General features: G+C 38.3%; 1 protein-coding gene across 2 annotated transcripts in view; it reads left to right on the forward strand.

The window, feature by feature from the left end:
* DRC9 (dynein regulatory complex subunit 9) overlaps nucleotides 1-21,767 on the forward strand; it is a 53,742-nt gene that overhangs the window by 27,734 nt on the left and 4,241 nt on the right. For both annotated transcript variants that reach the window (XM_060639716.3, XM_078453082.1), the window contains exons 6-8: nucleotides 3,588-3,669; nucleotides 10,374-10,535; nucleotides 11,779-11,853. In XM_060639716.3, coding sequence (XP_060495699.1) covers nucleotides 3,588-3,669; nucleotides 10,374-10,535; nucleotides 11,779-11,853 — 319 coding nt within the window. The remainder of the gene's footprint in view (nucleotides 1-3,587; nucleotides 3,670-10,373; nucleotides 10,536-11,778; nucleotides 11,854-21,767) is intronic.

Here is a 21,767-nt window from a genome sequence, read left to right on the forward strand (position 1 = left end):
TGTTTGCTTCCAAGTTTGGGCAATTATTGAATAAAACTGCTGTTAACATCTATGTACAGGTTTTTGTGTGGACATAAATGTTTAACTCATTTGAGGAAATATCAAGGAGCATAACTGCTGGGTTGTTATGATAAGAGTATGGTTAGTTTTGTTAAGAAGCTGCCAAACTGACTCTTGCATGCTCACCAACATTGAATGAAGAGTTCGTATTGCTCCACATCCTTGGCATTATTTGTTGTTGTAAATCTTGGATTTCTGACATTCTATTCAGTGAGTGGTATCATTGCTGTTTTAATTGGGCATTGCTTTTGATAGAGTAAAGAAAGTGGGCTAACTGGTCTCTTAGTGTGCTGAAATTTCTTTTCATCATGATGATGAATCAAAGTGTAGTCTGATCCAGAGAGGTGAGACATCCTTTGCCATGGCATATCTAAAATGATCGGAAAAGACAGTTCACTGAAGGGGACACATGGGAGGCCAATAAATGTAAATATAAGAAATATTTACATTCAAATTAGTAGTATACCATTTTTTATTTCTCACACTGGCCCATTTTCTTCTTTATGGTAAACAACACTAGTGGAAATAGAATTTTTATTTTACTTTTTAAAGTGTATTTATTTTTAGAGAGAGAGCACACGTGCATGTGCACGTGAGCAGGGGAGGGTCAGAGAGAGAGAGGAAGGGAGAATCTCAAGCAGGCTCTGCTCAGCACAGAGCCCAGCATGGGGCTTGATGTCACAACTGCAAGACCTGAGCCGATATCAAGATATCAAGAGTTGGATGCCGGGAATATAATTTTAGATGTAATCTATTGAGTTTTTTCTATGCCCATAGAATAGTTAGAGCCCAATTTTTGGTTGAATTAATACTTAATGTTTTGATGATGATGATGATGATGATGATGATGATGGTGTGTAAATAGTTCATAGGTGGGACACACAGTATATATAATGATTAAATTTTCTTTCTTAAATCGTTTTTCTCCTGGAGTTAAATTTTGCCATTTTTTTGTTTGCCTGTTTTGACATTTCTGTTCCGAATCCAGCACCCAACTCTTCAATAGAAAGGTCTCTAAGTGTAGTCATACACATTAAGTCTTCCCTTTTTTCCCCCACTTTGAGACTTTCTTCTGTTCTTTCTCTCTTATTTGTTGCCATTGCTCCCAGGGCCTGCAGCATTGCTATAATACTGGGCCTTGCCTTCATATCCTGAGATTTCCTTTTGATCCTGTTTTCTAGACTTCCATTCTTCCTCTTTTTTTGTGTGTTAATCCCTCATTTTGTTGGAGCATGTTTTTTTTTTTTTTTTTTTTTAATCTCTTATTTATTTTTGAGAGAGAGACAGAATGCAAGCAGGGGGGAACAGAGAGAGGGAGACACCGAATTTGAAGAGGCTCCAGGCTCTGACCTGTCAGCACAGAGCCTGACGTGGGGCTTGAACCCACAAACTGTGAGATTATGACCTGAGCCAAAGTCAAACACTTAACTGACTGAACCACCAGGCGCCCTTGAAGCATATGTTTCTGTAACTTCTTGAACAAAGGGTGCATGGAAGTTAAATATATTAAGATCTTAAATGTGTGAAATATGTTTTTTTCCTCATACTTTGTTAGTAATTTGACTGGGTACATATTTTTAGACTGAAAATCATTTTCTTTCATAATTTTGAAGGCTCTACTCCACTAATTTCTAGTTTCCATCATAAATGACATTTGTTTTTTTGTTTAACTGAATCTGCCCTTGGGGTTCTGAATTTATTAGTAGGGATAAACATTTTGTATCTTTCTTACCTGTTTCTTGTAATCTATAAATGGGAAGTACATAATCTATAGTTTGTTTTGGCAAATGACAATCCCAGTCTCAAAATTCTAGTTAAGTACATGCTTTATAAACATTCCTGAGTAGGAATGCTTATCTAGATGCTATTTAGTGGTAAGGTTGTTTTTAGTTGTGTCCACAGATTGAATGTTTGCGTACCGCACCCTTGCTTCTCAATGTAATGATATTAGGTCAGACTTTTGGGAGGTGATTAGGTACCATGAGATTAATGTCTATATAAAAGAGACCCCAAAGAATTTCCTCTCCCCTTCGATCATATAAAGATGCAAGTGAAAATGACCATCTGTGAATCAGGAAACAGGTTCTCACCAGATACCGAATATGATGGTGCCTTGATCTTGGACTTCACAGCCTCCAGAACTGTGAGAAATGAAGTCTGTTATTTATAAGCTATCTGGCCTGATATTTTTGTATTGGCAGCCTGAGCTAAGACAGTTTTTGTTTTGTTTTGTTTATTCTTATATTGTTTTATTCTTTTTAAAAATTAAAAAAAATTTTTTGTTAGAGAGCATGAGAGTGGGGGAGAGGGGCTGAGGGAGAGAGAAAGAATCTTAAGCAGGCTCCACATTCAGCACAGAGCCCCATGAAGGGGCTCGATCCCACAACCCTGGGATCGACCCGAGTGGAAATCAAGAGTTAGATGCTCAACTGACTGAGCCACTCAGGTGCCCCTGTTTTGTTTATTCTTATATTGTTTTGTTATTTTGTTTTTCTCTAAACCTAAATAGTGGGAATACTGGAGATAAGCAGAATTCTGTTTCAGAGCACAAATAGTAACATAAAGTAGTTAAGTTCTCATTTGGATAGGTACTGAATTTGAATCCTCCTTTGCCATCTACCATTAGTGTGACCTTGGCAAGTGTGTCAGTCATGTCTTCTTAGAGATGCCAAGATGATATTATTCATGTGAAAATTTTATCAGGGGAAACACCTGTGGGAGAGAAAATGTGGAGGGAATCTTTAGACTCAGTGCTGAACTGACCCCAAGTGAAGGAGAGGGAAGGTTATGTGGAAGAAAATGCCTTGCATTCTAAGGATGGTTTGGCAAGGTCATTGTGGGTCCTTGAAGTAAAGTCAACAACCATCAGAGAAGTCTCAGGTCTCCCAGGAAGGGCCTGACTTAGTATCCCTGCCAACTCAAACACTGGCAGGGAGCAGTCAGTGGGCAGTGTGGCCTTAGAGCACACGTAATGAAGGATTTCAGGACCTAGAACTGGGACCCTTTTCACTTATACTCCCTGTAGTTGGAGATCTATCTGTAAGGCACATTCTAATGTTCACCACAGCCAGTTACCTCAGCCCTGTAAGCCACACTTTCCTCCTCTGTAAAATAGGGAGAATGATAGAGACTATCTTCTAAGGTTATTGTGAGGCAAGGATATGTGAAGTGTTCAGAATAGAAAGGATTCTTCTTTTTCCTCTTCCTGTTCCTCCTCCACTTAGCTTTTTCTCAGCAGTAGCTATTTTAGATCCAACACATAAACCAGAAACATTCTCCTCTGGTTTACTAAAACAAATCACAGTCTTTTGTAAAGTGTTACTAAACGTGTGTTCCATGGACCGGTACCATTAGCAACATCTGAGAGCTTGTTAGAAATGCAAATCCCAGGACCCCATCCTGGACCTACTGAATCAGAATCTCTGGGGTAGAGCCCAGAAATCTGTTTTTTAAGATTAGTGTTGATCCTTGTGCACACTAGAGTTTGAGTAACACCTCTCTAAACAAATCATTCTTAATTCTTCTAGGGAGGAAAAAGGAAGAAAACAGATAAGATCTCTTCAAAAACAGCTACTTAACGTCAAAAGAGAACGGCAAGCTGAGGTACAGGTAAGAATTACCTGGCCAACACCAAAAGTTACTGAGATGAAACAGCTATGTAAAAGCCATCTTCCTTCCTTTCTTCCTTCCTTCCTTCCTTCCTTCCTTCCTTCCTCCCTCCCTCCCTCCCTCCCTTCCTCCCTTCCTTCCTTCCTTCCTTCCTTCCTCAAGCCCTTTATTGATACAGCAGGTACTTTTCAATGAACCCAAGAGAGGCCATCTTCTCTGGGAAGATGGGATGTCTGCACAAACCCTTGAAGCTTTACTACTTCAAAAAAAATAAGTTCTCCCTTTTACCACAGCCCTTAGTACCTGCCCACATCGTCCTTCCCCCATTTTAAATAGGCAGAGCCCACAGGTACACGTGACCAATGCTAGCCAGCCACTCCAGTAGACAGTTACGTCAGTTCTGTGTTACTCGTGGACAAAGGCATAGACTATCAGATCTTGCAAAGGATTTAGGAAACAGACGATTTCTCCCTCCACCTTGAAAATAAAATACACTTCAGCCAATGCATGTCCTGAAATAGTTTAGCTGGGAGTCCCTAGGAAGGTGGTCCATTGTCAGTCCCTTCTTCATCAGCCTGTGCATCCAAAATTCTCAAGGTCACATGAGTCATTTTTTGGTTGTTTTTTGTTTTTTGTTTTTTTAAACAGTCTTTCTTGCTGTAAGAACTCTTATAATGGAGCCTCATCCTCCTACTGCTAATACCTTTTCATGCCACTGGAATAACACTGTACTGCTGTTTTCTGTGGGCCTTTATAAATGTACTTCATTAGCAAGTCAGTGTCATTTCTGTCCAGTGACTGCACAGCCTGCTCGATTTCACTGCTGTTAAAATTTGTAAGCACTTTCAGCACCACACCCTGGGCTCATTCCTTCATGGCTTGGCTTATTTTGGATTACTTGGGTTTTTTTTTTAGATTTTGATTTTAATTTACCTAATGGCCTTTTACCTATACCTCTTTGTATTTTTTAGACATATAGTTGCTCTAGGGATTCCTTTTCATAATCTGTTTAGCATTAATACTACACCACTTCACATAAAATGTAAAAACCTTGCACTCATATAGTTCCACTGTTCCCCTCTTCCCCACCACTCACCTTTATTCTGTCATACATGTTACACATATATACATTATATATATTACACAAGACACAAGACCACAAGACAAAAAAATATGTTTTTTCCCTTAATTATTGTGCTTTTAAAAATTAAGAAGAAAATAATTGTCTTACCCTGATATTTATCAGTAAGTTTCCATCTGGTGTCATTTCCTTTCAGCTTAAAGAAATTTCTTTACTATTTCTTGCAATCCATGTTTGCTGTAGACGAGTCCTCTTTTTTTTTTTTAATTTTTTAAAAAATTTATTTATTATTTGAGAGTGAGAGAGAGAGCATGTGGGAGGGATCATGTGGGATCTCATAACTATGAGATCATGACCTGAGCCAAAACCAAGAGTTAGAACCTTAAACCGACTGGGCCACCTATGTGCCCCAATAAGTCCTCTTACTTTTGTTTTTCCCAGGTCTAAGGCCATACCACTCTGAAAGCACCTGATCTTGTCTTTTACCTAGAAATGTGTCTATTTTGCTTTTGTTCTTGAAAGACATTTTCAGTGGGTATAGAATTTTGGGTTGACAGATTTTTCTTTCAGTACTTTAAGGATATTCACTATATTTTGACCTCCATTATTTGTTTTGAGAAGATAGCAGTCATTCAAATCATTGTTTTCCTGTATATAATGGGTTCCCTTTTGGATTTCCATTTTTATCTTTGATTTTCAGCAATTTGATTATACTGTGTTTAGATGTGATTTTCTTCCTATTTATTCTGTTTGGATTTCGCTGTAGATGTGATTTCTTCATATTTATTCGGTTTGGGTTTCGCTGAGATGTCTAAAAATGTAAATTTGTGTCTTTCACAAAATTTATGTGATTTTCAGCCCTTATCTCCCCCCCCCCAAAGTTCTATACCCATTGAATATATCTTTCAAGAACAAAGACAAAATAGAGCCCTAACAATCATGACCATGCAATATTGTAAAAATCATTTGAAGTGCTTCCTCTTTGTTTTGATTACTGCAATTTGTGGTACCAAAGAGCATTTATAAAACAGGGGAAAAATACTCACTGTCCTCTGTTGTAGTTATACATTTATAATATCATGTATAGTTAGGCATTACATTTGAAGGGTTTTACTCAAAAGAGATCTGTCAAGACAATGAGGTGTATGGAAACCTCATTACAAAAGGAAAGAAAAGAGGAAATTGATACAATTGAAATGGGAATAGTTCAAATGGAAATGAAAGTAATGGGTGGAATTGGAGCCTGAAACTTTTGAAGTTTGGACCTGGTTATATTTCATCTGTATCTTAGAATGGGTGACTCTGTGTAGCTCAGAGCTTAGAGTTATTCAGAGACTGTTACAGAATCAGCCACTGTTCTTGGTCACAGACAGACAAACAAATATATATGTTAACTTAATACAGAATTGTATTTTTTCCAGTGGCTTCTGTCACTTTAATAGACCACATTGCAATTTGCCATCCAACCAAAGCAGCAGCCCAAGGGGTAACACAAGTTCCAACTTCTCCAGACAGTAGCTTCCAAAAATTCCAGGAACCATATTCTCATCTCTGCTTTGTGTTCAATTATGAAAACGGACACTACCATTAAAATTCTTTGGCTTACAATATTGTGGCAGCCATCAGAGCCTTATTAACTATAATTGGTTGACTGCTTCTTTCCATTTCTAAATCATGTTCCTCTGAATTCAGATTAAAAGTACAGATCTGAAGGCAGTTTTGGGATTTCTGACTAAAGTTTGGTCTCCTACAAAAACCCACAAATATGGTGCATCAGTCCACAGACCTTGATCATGGGGAAGGCTGCAGACGCCATGGACAACCAGGGTTATGCTGGTGGGTTGTGGTGAGGGCAGATCTTTTTTTAGTGAGAATCTTAAAAGGCATTCATATAACTCATGACAATTGGCCTGTAACCCACTGCTTCTAGGCTGCCTCCTTTTTGCATACTAAGAAGATGCAGAAATGGAATTGTATTTTAGTTCATTTGTTAGTGTGCCTTGATCATGATTTTACCATGACTAGACTGTCAAGATTTTATATCTTCCTCTGTTTCCATACTTTCACCATAGGAGGCCACAAGTTGTGCAGAACAGTAATACAGGAGGGAATAATCAGAGGCCCACAGCAACAGCATTAAAACCAGATGCCTTTTACTTGGCACGGTATAATTGTAGACCAATGTTGTATGACCTTATTAAGTTACATAATGTAATACCTTTTGCTTGCCATAGGCAGAAACTCCTAGAATTTTAACTCTGCATTTCTGATCTTCATATTATTACTCTAAAAGACTTAATATTCAATTTGATAAAGAAAACTGATGAGAACATTTTCTTGAGTTTTTGAAAGTATATTTCTGTACGGATGCTATTTAATGAATACTTAGGTGTTCAACACTGTTAGATTCTGTGAGAAACAAACGCACAATTATTTATGTGGCTGAGGTTTTCTGGAAAAGGTTTTATGGATTTAAGTGGTGTATAAGCAGGGTCTCAAAGAAAGTCTAAGTGGTTAAATAGGTATAAAGATAACAGCCGATGAAGAAGTGACACCATCACATTTCACTTTAACTCAAGTCTTCCTAGAAATCCACTTTATTGTTGACTTCCATACAGTTTGAACTAGAAGAGAAGAAAAAAGTGAAATGGGAAAGAGGAGAAGGGAGGAGAGTGTAGAAAGAAGGGAAGGGGAAAAAGTGAGCCAAAAAAGAACGCTCTTAAAATTAATTTAATGAACATTTATTGAGTAGCTAAGTTGCATGAGGCACTGGCAGGGTTTTACAGTTGAGGAAAGTCTTAGGTTAATTGCCCACAACTTTTAAAAGACTAAAAAGCACTGAGATGTGTTATCAGCTAAGCCTTGTAGCATATTCTCTGCCAGAGATACTCATCTCTTTGGAGTGGCTTTGATACAGGTGGAATAACTGCTCTATAATTGGAATGATTCCATACAGTTACACCAAGAAGTCAGACAAAATGACCTGAAGAATTCCTTTCTGACTAATTTTAGGGGCCTATGAGCCTTTATTTTACTTTTAAAAAATGGTTTTTTTTTTAAATTACAGCTTATTTTCTTTTTTTCTAAGTGTTGATTTTTGAGAGAGAGAGAGAGAGAGAGAGAGAGAGAGAGAGAGAGAGAAGTGTGAGCAGGGGAGGGGCAGAGAGAGAGACACACACAGAATCTGAAGCAGACTCCAGGCTCTGAGCTGTCAGCACAGAGCCCGATGTGGGACTCAACCCCACAGACCTGCCGAGGCACCCGGAGGGGCCTATGATCCTTTAAACTGTATGTTTTTTATTGTGGATGATCTTGACCGATTTCTGCTTTGTTTCTTTTAATACTTAGAATTTACTCTGCCCAGCTTACGTGGTAAGACTAAAATTGGTTGGTATTTAGAGAAACCGAGATCTCTGATAAAGCACTGCATTTTTATTACTAGTTGTGTTTGCTTGCTGTGCTGTCAGCTAACTGATCATCTCTCTGTGAAATGACTCATGATGTGTCTGATTCTTTTCAAACAATGAAATGTTACACCCTGACTAAAACCTTTCCAAAACTTCCCATGGCACTTGGAATACAATTCAAACTTAATAGCGCCTGAGGTCCCGCATGGTTCCTTCTTACCTACCTCTCCAACCTCATCCTGTCCCACTCTCAACTGTTGCTGGGATAGTCTCTAGAGTTTTCTTTCAGTCCCTGGAATGTATCCAGGTTTTTTGTGCCTCAGGACTTGGGCATTTCTTTTTCCTTTTTCTGAGAATCTTCCTTGATCCCACTTTTCATGTGACATACATACTTACCCTTCAGGTGTCAGATTTAACATTCTTTTCTCAAAGAATTCTTCTTATTTATTTTTTATATACATGTATTAAAATGTACATATTTTACATTTTAATGTAAATTAAAATGTACATTTTAATGGGGGCAGAGAGAGACAGGGAGACAGAGAATACCAAGCAGGCTCCACCCTGTCAATGCAGAGCCCAGTGTGAGGCTAGAACTCATGAACCATGAGATTATGACCTGAGCTGAAATCAAGAGTCAAGTGGTTAACTGACTGAGCCACCCAGGCGCCCCAGAGAATCCTTTTTAGACCATCCAATCTAATGTAGGTCTCCTTCATTATTTTCTCTCATGAGAAAATGTTGCTCTATTCTTTAATAGTGTTTTGCACCTTAAGAAAAGTTTACATACCTTGCACCTTTAAAAATGTTTTTGCTTTTGTTTTGAAAATATTTTATCTTTAAGTAATTCTGTACCCAATGTGGGGCTCGAGCTCACAACCCCAAGATCAAGAGTCACATGCTCCACCAACTGAGCCTGCCACACGCTCAAAAAGTTTTTTAAAAAAATATTTATTTATTTTTGAGAGAGAAAGGGAGAAAACACAAGCTGAGAGGGGCAGAGAGTGAGGGGGACAGAGGATCCAAAGCAGGCTCAGCACTGTCAGTGCAGAGCCTGATGCAGGGCTCAAACTCATGAACCATGAGATCATGACCTGAGCCAAAGTCAGATGCTTAACTGACTGAGCCACCCAGGCACACCCAAAAAGTTTGTTTTTAATCACATCTCTATCACTAGATGGTAAAGTCTATGAGGGCAAGGACCATGTCTATTAGATCTCCACTGTTTAACTTAGTATGATACTGAATGAATTTTTTAAAAGAATTTATTTTAAAGAGAGAGAGAGCACATGAGTCGGGGAAAGGGGCAGAGGGAGAGAGAATCTTAAGCAGGCTCCATGCCCAGTGCAGAGCCTGACACGGGGCTTGATCCTACAATTCTGAGATCATGATTTGAGCTGTAATCGAGTTGGACCCTTGGGGCACCCAGGTGGCTCAGTTGGTTAAGTGTCCAACTTTGGTTCAGGTCATGATCTCACGGTTTGTAGGTTTGAGCCCTGTGTTAGGCTCTGTACTGACAGCTCAGAGCCTGGAGCCTGCTCCAGAATCTGTGTCTCCCTCTTTCTCTGCTCCTCCCCTGCTTGTGTGTCACTCGCTCTCTCTCAAAAATAAACACGAAAAGAATTTTAAAAAAGAGTTGGACTCTCAACTGACTGAGCCACCCAGGTGCCCCTGAATATTTTTTTAATGAATATTGAAACCTTAAAATTGCCAAGCACTTTGTGACCTGCAAAGAATTTTCATATATCCTCCATTCAATTTCTTATAATCACTTGCTAAGATATACCAGGCAAGGCAGATGTTAATGCTTTTATGTTATAGAAGGTAAGACTTAGAGAGTTTAACTGACTTGGCAAGGTTACCATAGCTGTTGAGGGCTTGCATGGGAAGACAGTTCTTTTGATCATTTAGACCAGTGCTCTTTCTCCCACAATGAGATAGTAATGGGAAATCTTTGTAGATACAAAGATATATACCCAAAGATATATACCAAATAGTGTACTTAGGAAAGAATCTCACAGTCCTGGTGCTAACTTATCTTTCATTTTCATTTATACTATCCCTGATTATTGGCTAACTTTCCTGTAGTGAGATGGCAGAAAAATGGATCCAGTTCCTTGTTGATTTATAAATACAGAAGGTAGGCTTTAGCCACTGGCTGAACTGAATGGAAGTAGAATATATTTTAATTTAGAAGCCTGGTCTTACCTCTACAGAGTCGGAATGAATATATTGCTCACCTCAAGGACCAGTTGCAAGAGATGAAGGCAAAAACCAACCTGGAGAATCGCTATATGAAGAGAAACACTGAGCTGCAGATCTCCCAGACCCAGAAGAAATGTAACAGAACAGAGGAGCTCTTGCTGGAAGAGATAGAGGTAATCACTGCTACATTAAGAATGAACACGGTAGGTGGCATTTGGGCTGTCACTCCTCATACTGCTTCACCTAACAGAGGAGGAAGGGCTCCTCTGTTGATCTTTGCTCTATCTTTCCTGCAGCTCTCACATTTGAGATTAAAAATAAAAACAGAATGAAGTGCCCCAAAACAAGATACTTATTGTGAGTTTTTGCTGCTGCCTTCTTTACCCAACAAGTACCTTTTATCCCCCATTAAGAAATATAAAATCGGGGCTCCTGAATGGCTCAATTGGTTAAGCGTCTGACTTCCTCTCAGGTCACGATCTCAGTTTGTGAGTTCAAGCCCAACATGGGGCTCTATGCTGTCAACTTCAGATCCTCTGTCTCCCTCTCTCTCTCTGACCCTCCCCTGCTCCCACACACTCTCTCTCACTCTCTCTCAAAAATAAACAAACATTAAAACATATATATAAAATCAAGAGGTAGCTCAGTTGGTTAAGCTTTCATGACCTTTGATTTCGGCTCTTGTGAGATTAAGCCTGACACAGAGGATGGAGCCTGCTTGGGATTCTCTCTCTGCCCCTCCCCAACTTCTGCACACACACGCATGCTCTCTCTCTCAAAATAAATAAACTTAAAAAAAAGGAGAAAGAAATATAAAATCAAGCGTGCTGAGATTCATTCAAACCTAAATTTTAGAGATGGGAAATCCCACTGGAAAAATACCAGGAGAAACAAACAAGGGGTAGACACTCATTAGAAAAGGAAGACTAAATGATTAAAAGAACAATAGGTAGGTGAGAAGGAGCAAACATTAGTAGTGTCATCCATGTTCAGGAGGACTGCTTTCTCTGGTCCCTCACTTATTTGAAAACTTCCTCGATGGGTGTGGTATATGACTCTGACTGCAGACTTCTTGCACTCTGGAATTTCCTTTTTTAGGCCTAAGAACACTGTGCCCTTGAAACATTTTTCTCTCCTTAAATGACATCACTTTCCAGGCAACTGGATTATGGTTCTTATGTCCTGGACACTGGCATGTGTTCAGCATAATGCCCAACACATGGCTCAGCACCATCCATGAACACAAATTGGGTTAAAGGGAACTGATTTGCTGCCCCAGAGTGATGTGGTAGGATTCTTGGGACTCCAGTTGGTAAAGAAAACCTGACATACTGTCACAGCTACAACTCTAATCTTGAGAACTTCTCATTCCAAACCCTACTGGCAAGAATTCCTGATATTGGTTTATTTTCACAGAAACTAAGGTTGAAAACTGAAGAAGAGAATCGGATTCATATGGAAATTGAAATGTTCCTTAGAAAGGAGCAGCAGGTAGGTCACCAAAAGTTTTCTGTCCTCTGATTTATTTGTGTTCCACTTACAAAAAAATCAAGGGTGGCAAAAAAAATATTTTTAAGGAAAGAAAAAAAATTTAAATGTTTATTTATTTTTGAGAAAGAGAGACAGAGAGAGACAGAGTGTGAGAAGGGGAGGGGCAGAGAGACAGGGAGACACAGAATCCGAAGCAGGCTCCAGGCTCTGAACTGTCAGCACAGAGCCTGATGCAGGGCTCGAACTCATGAACTGCGAGACCGTGACCTGAGCCTGAGGCTTACTTAACCGACTGAGCCACCCAGGCACCCCGGAAAGAAATTTTTTAAGGAGTAAAAAATCAACCATAATTCTACCAGCCTAGTGAATGAATTGTAGCCCATGTCTTGTCTCACAGTTATCCATATGAATGAATATTTTATAAAGCTGTAATTTGAGTACAGGTTAAATATTTTATCTTCTGCCTTTATCATTTAGCATTATAAAATTTGCTCCTAGATTCCTCATAGTCATAATTTTAAAATAAAATTTACTGATTTTTAAAATTATAAAAATAACATACTCTTAGTTGAGGGAAGATTTTTTTCTTTAATATGAAATTTATTGTCAACTTGGTTTCCATACAACACCCAGTGCTCATCCCAGCACTTTCAACAATTGCCAAATCATGGAAAGAGCCTAAATGTCCATCAACTGATGAATGGATAAAGAAACTGTGGTTTATATACACAATGGAATACTACATGGCAATGGGAAGATTTTTTTTTTAATCGTCAATCGCTTTTTCACTCATTTTTTCATGTTATTACATTATCTTCATAAAATAATTTAAAATAGTTTTATAATGTTCTACTGAATGGTCATTCCATAGTTTACTTATTACCCTTCATTTGGGATATTTATATTATTTCCAAGGTTTCATTATTATATATAATGCAGTAATGAAAGCTTTGCCCAAATAACTGTTTTCTTTCATTGCAATTATTTACTAAAGGTGAATCTCAAGTATGAGAGTATTATGTCAGAGAGACTAGTATTTTGTTTTGTTTTTTTGTTTTTTGCCTCTTGTTTTATTTTATTCTTTTAAAGTTTTTATTTAAATTCTAGTTAGTTAACATGTGGTGTAATACTGGCTTCAGGAATAGAATTTAGTAGTAATTCTTCACTTGTATACAACACCTAGTGCTCACCACAACAAGTGCCCTCCTTAATGCCCATCACCCATTTAGCCTATCCCCTGCCCACCTCTCCTCCAGCAACCCTAAGTCTGGGTCTTTTATGTTTTCTTCCCTCTCTCTTTTTTCCCCTTCCCCTATGTTCATATGTTTTGTTTCTTAAATTCCATAGAAGTGAAATCATATGGTATTTGCCTTTCTCTGAATGACTTATTTCACTTAGCATAACACACTCTAGCTCCATCCACATCATTCCAAATGGCAAGATTTCATTCTTTTTGATATCTGGATATTATTCCAATGTATACATACCACATCTTCTTTATCCATTCATCACTTTCCGTAATTTGGCTGTTGTTGATAATGCTACTAAAAACATTGGGGGTGCATGTGCCCCTTCAAATAAGTATTTTTGTATCCTTTGGGTAAATACCTAGTAGTGTAATTGCTGGGTCATAGGGTAGTTCTATTTTTAACATTTTGAGAAACATCCATACTGTTTTCCAGAGTAGAAAACACCAGTTTGCCTTTCCACCAATTGTATAAGAGGGTTCCCCTTTCTCCACATCCTCTCCAACAAATGTTGTTTCCTGTGTTGTTAATTTTAACCATTCTGACAGGTGTGAGGTAGTATCTCATTGTGGTTTTGATTTGTATTTCCCTGATGTTGGGTGATTTGGAGCATCTTTTAATGTGTTAGCCATCTGGATATCTTCTTTGGGAAAATGTCTATTCATATCTTCTGCCCATTTCTTAACTAGATTATTTGTTTTTTGGGTGTTAAGTTTGATAAGTTCTTTATAGATTTTGGATACTACTCCTTTATCAGATATGTCCTTTGCAAGTATCTTCTCCCATTGTTGCCTTTTAGTTTTGCTGATTGTTTCCTTCTCTGTGCAGAACCTTTTTATCTTGATGAGGTCCCAGTAGTTCATTTTTGCTTTCGTGCTTTTGTTTCCCTAGCTTCCAGAGATGTGTCTAATAAGAATATGCTACAGGTGAGGTCAAAGAGATTGCTGCCTGTGTTCTCCTCTAGGATTTTGATGGCTTCCTGTCTCACATTTAGGTCTTTCATCCATTTTGAACTTATTTTTGTATATGGTGTAAGAAAGTCCAGTTTTCCCAACACCAATTGTTGAAGAGACTGTCTTTTTGCCATTTGGTATTCTTTCCTGCTTTGTTGAAGATTAGTTGACCATATAGCTATGGGTCCAATTCCGGGTTTTCTATTATGTTCCACTGATCTATGTGCAGAGACTGGTATTTTGTGACTCTTGATAAATATTGCTAATACGTTCTAATCTACACTACCATCACTAATGTGAATTGCTGACACTAATTTCAAGGTATCCTCAACCACACTAGACATTTTACATATTTTTAAAGTGCTAATTTAATGAGTTGTCTTATTTTGCTTCCTTTTGCTAATAGAATTGACCATTTTTTCATATATTTACTTATTCATCTTATTTCTTCTTGTGTGAATTATATGTGACTGAAATGGTTTTAATTAATAATTATACTACTAATAATCAACTAAGGTGAGTGGAGTTTTTCAAAATATCTCTGTTGGATGAATAAGGAAAAAAGATTCAGTCTGCCTTTGAGAAAGCTAATGGATTTTCAGTAAACAGTTCCAAATTTGTGGTGAAAGAATAGAATTTATAGATTCTATCTCACAGGACTTTACTGAAAAAAAAAAAAAAATTGGTAGGCTCTTAGGAACAGGGTTTTATACCCCAGCAATTTAAGATTATGTACCATGGTGGCACTTGGGTGGCTCAGTCAGTTGAGTGTCTGATTCTTGATTTCGGCTCAGGTCATGGTCTCCCAGTTTGTGGGTTCGAGCCCCACTTTGGGCTGTGTGCTGACAGTGTGGAGCCTGCTTTGGATCTTCTCTCTTTTCCCCTTTCTCTGTCTCTCTCTCTCTCTCAAAAAAAAAAAAAAAAAAAAAAAAAAAAAAAAAGAATATGGATCTCTCTCTCCCCCCTTTTTCTCTTTCTCTCTCAAAAAACAAAACAAAACAAAAAAGATTATGTGTCATGTTACCTGTTCAACTCTTAGATGCATAGCTAGCACGTGTTTAATAATCAGATGAGTTGGTGGATAGATGGATAATGGATGGATGAAGTCAGTGTTTCCTAGATATTCAGCCCAATAACACAAGTAATATATAAATACTTTTCAATTAAAATTTGAAACAGCACAGGGTCACCTGGGTGGCTCAGTTGGTTGTGTCCAACTCTTGATTTCGGTTCAGGTCATGATGCTACAGGTTGTGGGTTCAAGCCCTGTGTCAGGCTCTGAGCTGATAGCACAGAGACTGCTTGGGATCCTCACTGCCCCTCCCCTGCTCACGCTCTCTAAATAAATAAATATTTAAAAAAGTAAATAAAATTTGAAACATAGATTTTAAAAAGTGAAAGCTCTCTTAATCACTCCTCATTCCAAGATTTCTTCCACATCTTTTTCCTTCATATACATACTTGTGTATGTACCTAAATACTTACATGTTTTTAGTATTTATCCTTCTATTTATTTATATTTGTGACATAAATGATATCATAGTATATATATTACTCAAGATTCTGTTTTTTTGTTTTTTTGTTTTTTTAAATTTACTTTGTCTTGGGGCGCCTGGGTGGCTCGGTCGGTTGGGCATCCAACTTCAGCTCAGGTCATGATCTCGTGGTCCGTGGGTTCGAGCCCCGCGTTGGGCTCTGTGCTGACAGCTCAGAGCCTGGAGCCTGTTTCAGATTCTGTGTCTCCCTCTCTCTCTGCCCCTCCCCTGTTCATGCTCTGTCTCTCTCTGTCTCAAAAATAAATAAACGTTAAAAAAAAAAAATTAAAAAAAATTTACTTTGTTTTAATGTTTCCTATAGAAGTACAACTGTTATATAATATCCCATAGAGGGACATATCAAAATTTAGTTAACCATTCTTCTGACTGCGGACATCCAGGTTGTTTCCAAGTTTTGCTATTATAACAATGGTAAACATTCTTATATATCTCTAAATGCATGGTGTATGGAAGGGCTATTCATTTTTGCATATTGCTGTAGATTCATTATGTCCTCTCATATTAGTTTTAATGGTTTTTCAGTTGATTTGTTTAGATTTTCTAGGTAGAAATCTTTTTGACTGCAGTCAAATATATGTCTGTTTCCATTTTGTGGCTTATTGTATAGCTAGAGTGTCAAGTGTAATGTTGATTAGTAGTAGTGATAATGGGCACTGTTTTTCTATTCTTGGTTTTAATGGTATTTCAGTCAGTATTGCACATGAGTTCATGGGCATGCCACATTTCTCATGTGCAAGTTAGGGCATTCGTTGGGAAATAATGGGGCCCCAAAACTTGGAATGGGAATATCTGGATGAATTCAGATGTAATTGATAATCTTGAACCCCCAAATAACTCAGCCTGCCTTACCAGTGGAAGTAGTATGCCCTCCAGGGTCTGAGGAGATTAGTTTTACTTTCCCTGAAAATGCTGTGGTAATAACTTCATCTGAGGCAGATGCTCACTCTCAAGACCCAGCACAAATCACTCCTATTGTCCCAGGATCCATAACTAGAGTCAAATCTCAGCAAGTTCCAGGGATACAGGTAACTCGGATAACTATAATTCAGAAGGAAATGGCTTATACACCTAACAAATTACGAGACTTTGCTAATATATATTGGCAGAAACCTCGAGACATGTTTGGGAATGGATTCTAAGGGTGTTAGACCAAGGAGGGTAGAATATAATGCTAGATTGAGTCATGTTCCTTGATATGGATATACCTACTAGAGATTGTGGATTCAGTGTGATAGCTTGTGAAGCTGGAGGTGACTTTTAACAGTTGCTTTAAACTTGGATCCAACAATGGCCCACATTTAATGAGGTGGAGATGCTGGAGCTTCCCTGCTATGATTTGGAGGAGAAATAGGAATATCAGAGTGAATTTGTGTGGTCTACAAATCTGTCACTGAACACCTATCTATACCTGTAACAAGTTTCTGTGAGACATTTCTTCCTAGAAGACACTCCTATACGAAGGCATTGAGAAATACATTAGTGAGGGGAGCACCTATGTCCTCAGAAAGGTCTTTGGTTGCTTTCCTGTGTAGGCCAGGTAAGATCACGGGTGATGTCATCATTGAAGTGGCTTCTCTGGTTTCAGTGGGGATGATGGGGCCCTGGAGTGCCAGAGGACATGTGACAGCACTTCCCTGCTAAAGACATGTGAACACATTTACCATGAAGGGTAACAAGGATATACTGGAAATCAGAATGCCTTTGCCCATAGGGATATTTAGCAATGGCTAATTAATCATGGTATCCCTAAGAGCAAAATTGGTGAGTAGCCTGATAAAGAATTACTTGATGTATATAACAGAAGAAAGTCCAAGTCTAGTAGCCAAAACCCTGATTTGAACCACCACAATGAAGAGTCATGGTTTTTCCTCTGATTTCCAGATATAAGTCAATTCAAAGACCAAAGCCCCTTAATTGAAGGGGACAGGTCCCCCTGAGGATGAACTCTGCAGCATTACTGCAGGCATAGACTGCGAATCTTCCTCTAAGCCTACTTACTCAAAGGGAACTGTGGCTATTTGTTAGAGTTACTATGCACTGGAAAAAAGAAAATATCCATATTTTTTCAGATTACTGAGCATTGGCTTTGAACTGATATTAACTCCTGAGAACCCAAAACAGCACTCAAATGGTCCCTACTCAAAATGAGGGATTATAGTGCTCAGGTGATAGATGGAGTCTTAAGTCTGATGGACTCTGGGCCCACTTGTTCTGTGGATCCACTCTGTGGTTATTTCCCCAGTTACTGAACGTATAATTGGAGTAGACATACTTGGCAACAGACAGAATTTCCACATTGGCTCTCTGACCTATGAAGTAAGGGCCATTATGGTAGTAAGGGCCAAGTAGAAGTCTCTGGAACTTCCCCTCTCTGCCAACATAGTAAATCATAAGCAAATGCCGTGCCCCTGCCGCAACTGCAGAAATCAGTGCCAACAAAAAAAGACTTGAAAGAAGCAGAGGTAGTGATGCTTATCACATTCCTATTTAACTCAGCTGTGTAGCCTGTAGAGCTGCATGATCTTGGATAATGACTGTGAACTGCTTTAAGTGTAATCAGGTGATGACTCCAATTGCAGCTACACTTGCAGATGTAGTATCTTGACTGAAGAACTTCTTCGAAGGCCACTGGCATTTGGTAGGCACCTATTAACCTTAACTTGAACAAAGCCTTTGCCTCTAAACCAGTGTGAAAAAACCTCCGGAAGTAATTTGCTTTTACCTGGCAGGGCCAACAGTACACCCTCACAGGCTCACATCAGGGCCATGTCAGTTCTCCTGTTCTCTGCTATAATGTGGTCTGCAGAGATACTGCTTGCTTTGACTTTCTATAAAGCACTGTAGTTGTCCACTGTGTTATGTTGATTGTATCTGATGAACAGGAATTGGCAAGGACTTTGGATGCCTTAGTAAGACGTATGAATGAGAAGGTGGGAGAGAAACTATTTTTGGTACCAATTTTGTAACATGGTTCAGTTAGGTGACAGAAACCACAGCAGTAATTTCAGCAGGGAACACTTAACAAAAGAATCATTAACTGGTAATAAGGGACTGGCTACAAAGAAAGGATAAAAGAGAACTCTAAAGAACATCTTAGGGCTGAAGGACAGTATCCAAGGAAGAAATAAACAGAGATGTTTGCTTTGTTGCCTGGGGTCAGAGCAGGATCATAGCTAGTGGGATAAAGCTGGCAAGCAGGAACTGTGGACTGATTGGTAAGCAAGAATCCTCCTGTTGTACCAACAAAACTTGTTGGTGAACAAGTGGCATAAGTGTCCCACACACATGCTACTGCCAGCCCTGCCCCAGGAACAAACGATGAAGCACAGTGGAATCAAGGAGCAGCTCCCTCCCTCATGTCCCTCCAGCGACCTCTACTGACAAAATTTAGCATTATGCCAGCTGGCAAAAAAGAACTGTTTACAGCAAGCATCCAGGTTGACAAAACTGGCTGGTGAAGGATGCATTTTAGAGTTGAGAGGCAATAAATTGATAACTGGCATGAATGGGGATTGTATGAAGTGTATCCTGTAGGCTTATGGTAGATAAATGTTTATCAAGTTAAGGAAGTTTCCTTTGGGTCTTGCTGAGTTTGTTTTTTTTTTTAAATCTAGAATGAGTATTCAAGTTTTATGAGATGGATTTTTTTCATCCATTGAGATGATACGGGCTTTTAATTTTTTAATAAAGTAAAATATATTAATAGATTTATTGATGTTGAGTCATTTTTAAATTCTTGGGATAGGGGCACCTGGGTGGCTCAGTCAGTTAAACATCCAACTTTTGCTCAGGTCATGATCTTGCAGTTCATGAGTTTGAGCCCCGTTGGGCTCTGTGCTGACAGCTTGGAGCCTGGAGCCTGCTTCAGATTGTGTCTCCCTCTCTCTCTGCCTCTTCCTCTGTTCACACACAGACACACACACACACACACACACACACACACACTCTCTCTCTCTCTCTCTCTCTCTCTCTCAAAAATAACATAAAAAATTTCTTTTAAAAAATAAATAAGTTCTTGGGTTAAACCCTACTTGTTCTTAATATATTATTCTTTTACCAGACTGCTAGATTGATTTGTAGATTTTTATTTTGTATTTATATATTCCATAAACAAGGTTGACCTTTGGATTTATTTTTTGGTGTTCTTTATGTTGCTATCAGTTATGCTAGTTTAGCAGCTTGAGTTGGGAAGCTTTCTATCTTTTTATGCTCTGAAACCTAAAAATATAAATAAAGCAAACAGATTATTATCTGTTCCTTCAAACTTTGGTAAACTTTAGTCGTAGACAGTCTTGTCTGGGTATCATCTTCAAGGGGAGAAGTTTGGCTACTTTTTAAATTTTGTAAATGATTATTGATGTTTTCACGTAAAGAGTCTCTTTTTGAGTCATTTTTGGTAACTTATGCCTTCCTAGAAATGATTTGTTTTATCTAAACATTCATTTCAAATTTATTAGTATAAAAATATGCTCCAAAGTCTCTTACAATTTAAAATTTTCCTTTATTTCTATAGTTATCATTTTCATCTTTATTTTTAAAAATTGTATCTTTTCTCCCTTTTTCTTGCTGAGATTTGTCAAACTTTTGACCATTTTATTGGTCTTCACAAAAACTATCTTTTGGCTTTATTGAGCAAATCTTTTCCCTTTCACATTGGTTTTTGCTTTAATTTTCAGTAATTATTTTCTTATACTTCTTTCGAGCTTATGCTGCTAATCTTTGTCTAGTTTCTTAAAAGCTCAATTCACCTATTTTCAAATTTTATTATTTTCTACTATACGCATGTAACCCAACATATTTTCTGACTACTGTTTGGCTGAAGTATACAGGTTTTGATACATAATGCTTACGTTGTCATTTTTTTCCAAATAATTTTTTTAAGTGTTTATTTATTTTGAGAGAGAGAGAAATAGAACGTGCATGAGCACGAGTGGGGCAGGAGCAGGGATAAAGGTATAGAGAGAGTCCCAAGTAGGCTCCATGCTGTCAGCACAAAGGCCAATGCAGGGCTCGATCTCACAGACCCCAAGAGATCATGACCTGAGCCGAAATCAAGAGTTGGATACTCACCTAATTGAGCCACCCATGTGCCCCTTCCCTTCTAAATAATTTCTAATTTATTTATTTCTCCCCAACATTTTATTATTAGTATTTCCAAACATACACAGAGTTAAAAGAATTCTACAGTGACCACCCAGTAGTGGTAGATTCTACCATTAACATTTTTTCTTGCTTCATCACAGATCTATACATCCTTCCTCCATTAATCCACCTTACCTTTTTCACGCCTTTAAATAAATTATAGGCATTATAATTTGTTATTTCCTTAACCCATGAGTTATTTAAAAGTGTATTTCTTTTTTTTTTTTTCTAAAGTTCACTTTGAGAGAGAGCATGCATGAGTGGCAGAGGGGCTGGGCAGGGGGAGAATCCCAAGCAGGCAGAACATAGCAGTTTGATGCAGTCATGTCTTTAACATCTTTCTAACCCTTGTTAACACATTTTTTAAAGTTTATTTTGAGAGAGAGAGCGTGGGGGAGGGGCAGAGAAAGGGCGAGAGAGAGAATCCTAAGCAGGCTCTGCACTGTCAGCGGAGAGCCCTATGGGGGGCTTGATCTCATGACCCTGAGATCATGACCTGAGCCAAAAGCAAGAGTAGAAATCAAGTTGGTTGCTTAACTGACTGAGCCACCCAGGTGCCCCTAGGCTGTCTTTCTATTGCTTACGGCAACACTTTGAGGTCTACACTCCTACTGTCTTCCGTTGTGGTCTCAGAATGTAAAACGTAAGATTCGTGCCTGCTGGAATCTGTTGAGCCCTTATTTAGGCTTAATATATGCTCAAGTTACACGAATATTCCATGGGTATTTGAAAAGAATGTGTATTCTCTGTTAGGTACAAGTTTTGTATAAATGTCTAACAGTCTGTCAAATTCTTCATATTATTACTTATTTTGACTTACTTGGGCTATTAATTTCAGAGAAGTGTGACAGTCTCCCAAGATAATTGTGGACCTGTCAATTTCTTATATTTCTAATAATGTTTGCTTTATATATTCCAAAATGGCATGAGTATAAAACTTCATAACAGTAATATAATAATAGAGCGTGTTTTTCTCAGTATAAAATGTTTTTCTCTTATTTAGTATTTTTGGCTTG

Source organism: Panthera onca, chromosome C2 (assembly GCF_046562875.1).
Source record: "Panthera onca isolate mPanOnc1 chromosome C2, mPanOnc1 haplotype 2, whole genome shotgun sequence".
Lineage (NCBI taxonomy): Eukaryota > Metazoa > Chordata > Mammalia > Carnivora > Felidae > Panthera > Panthera onca.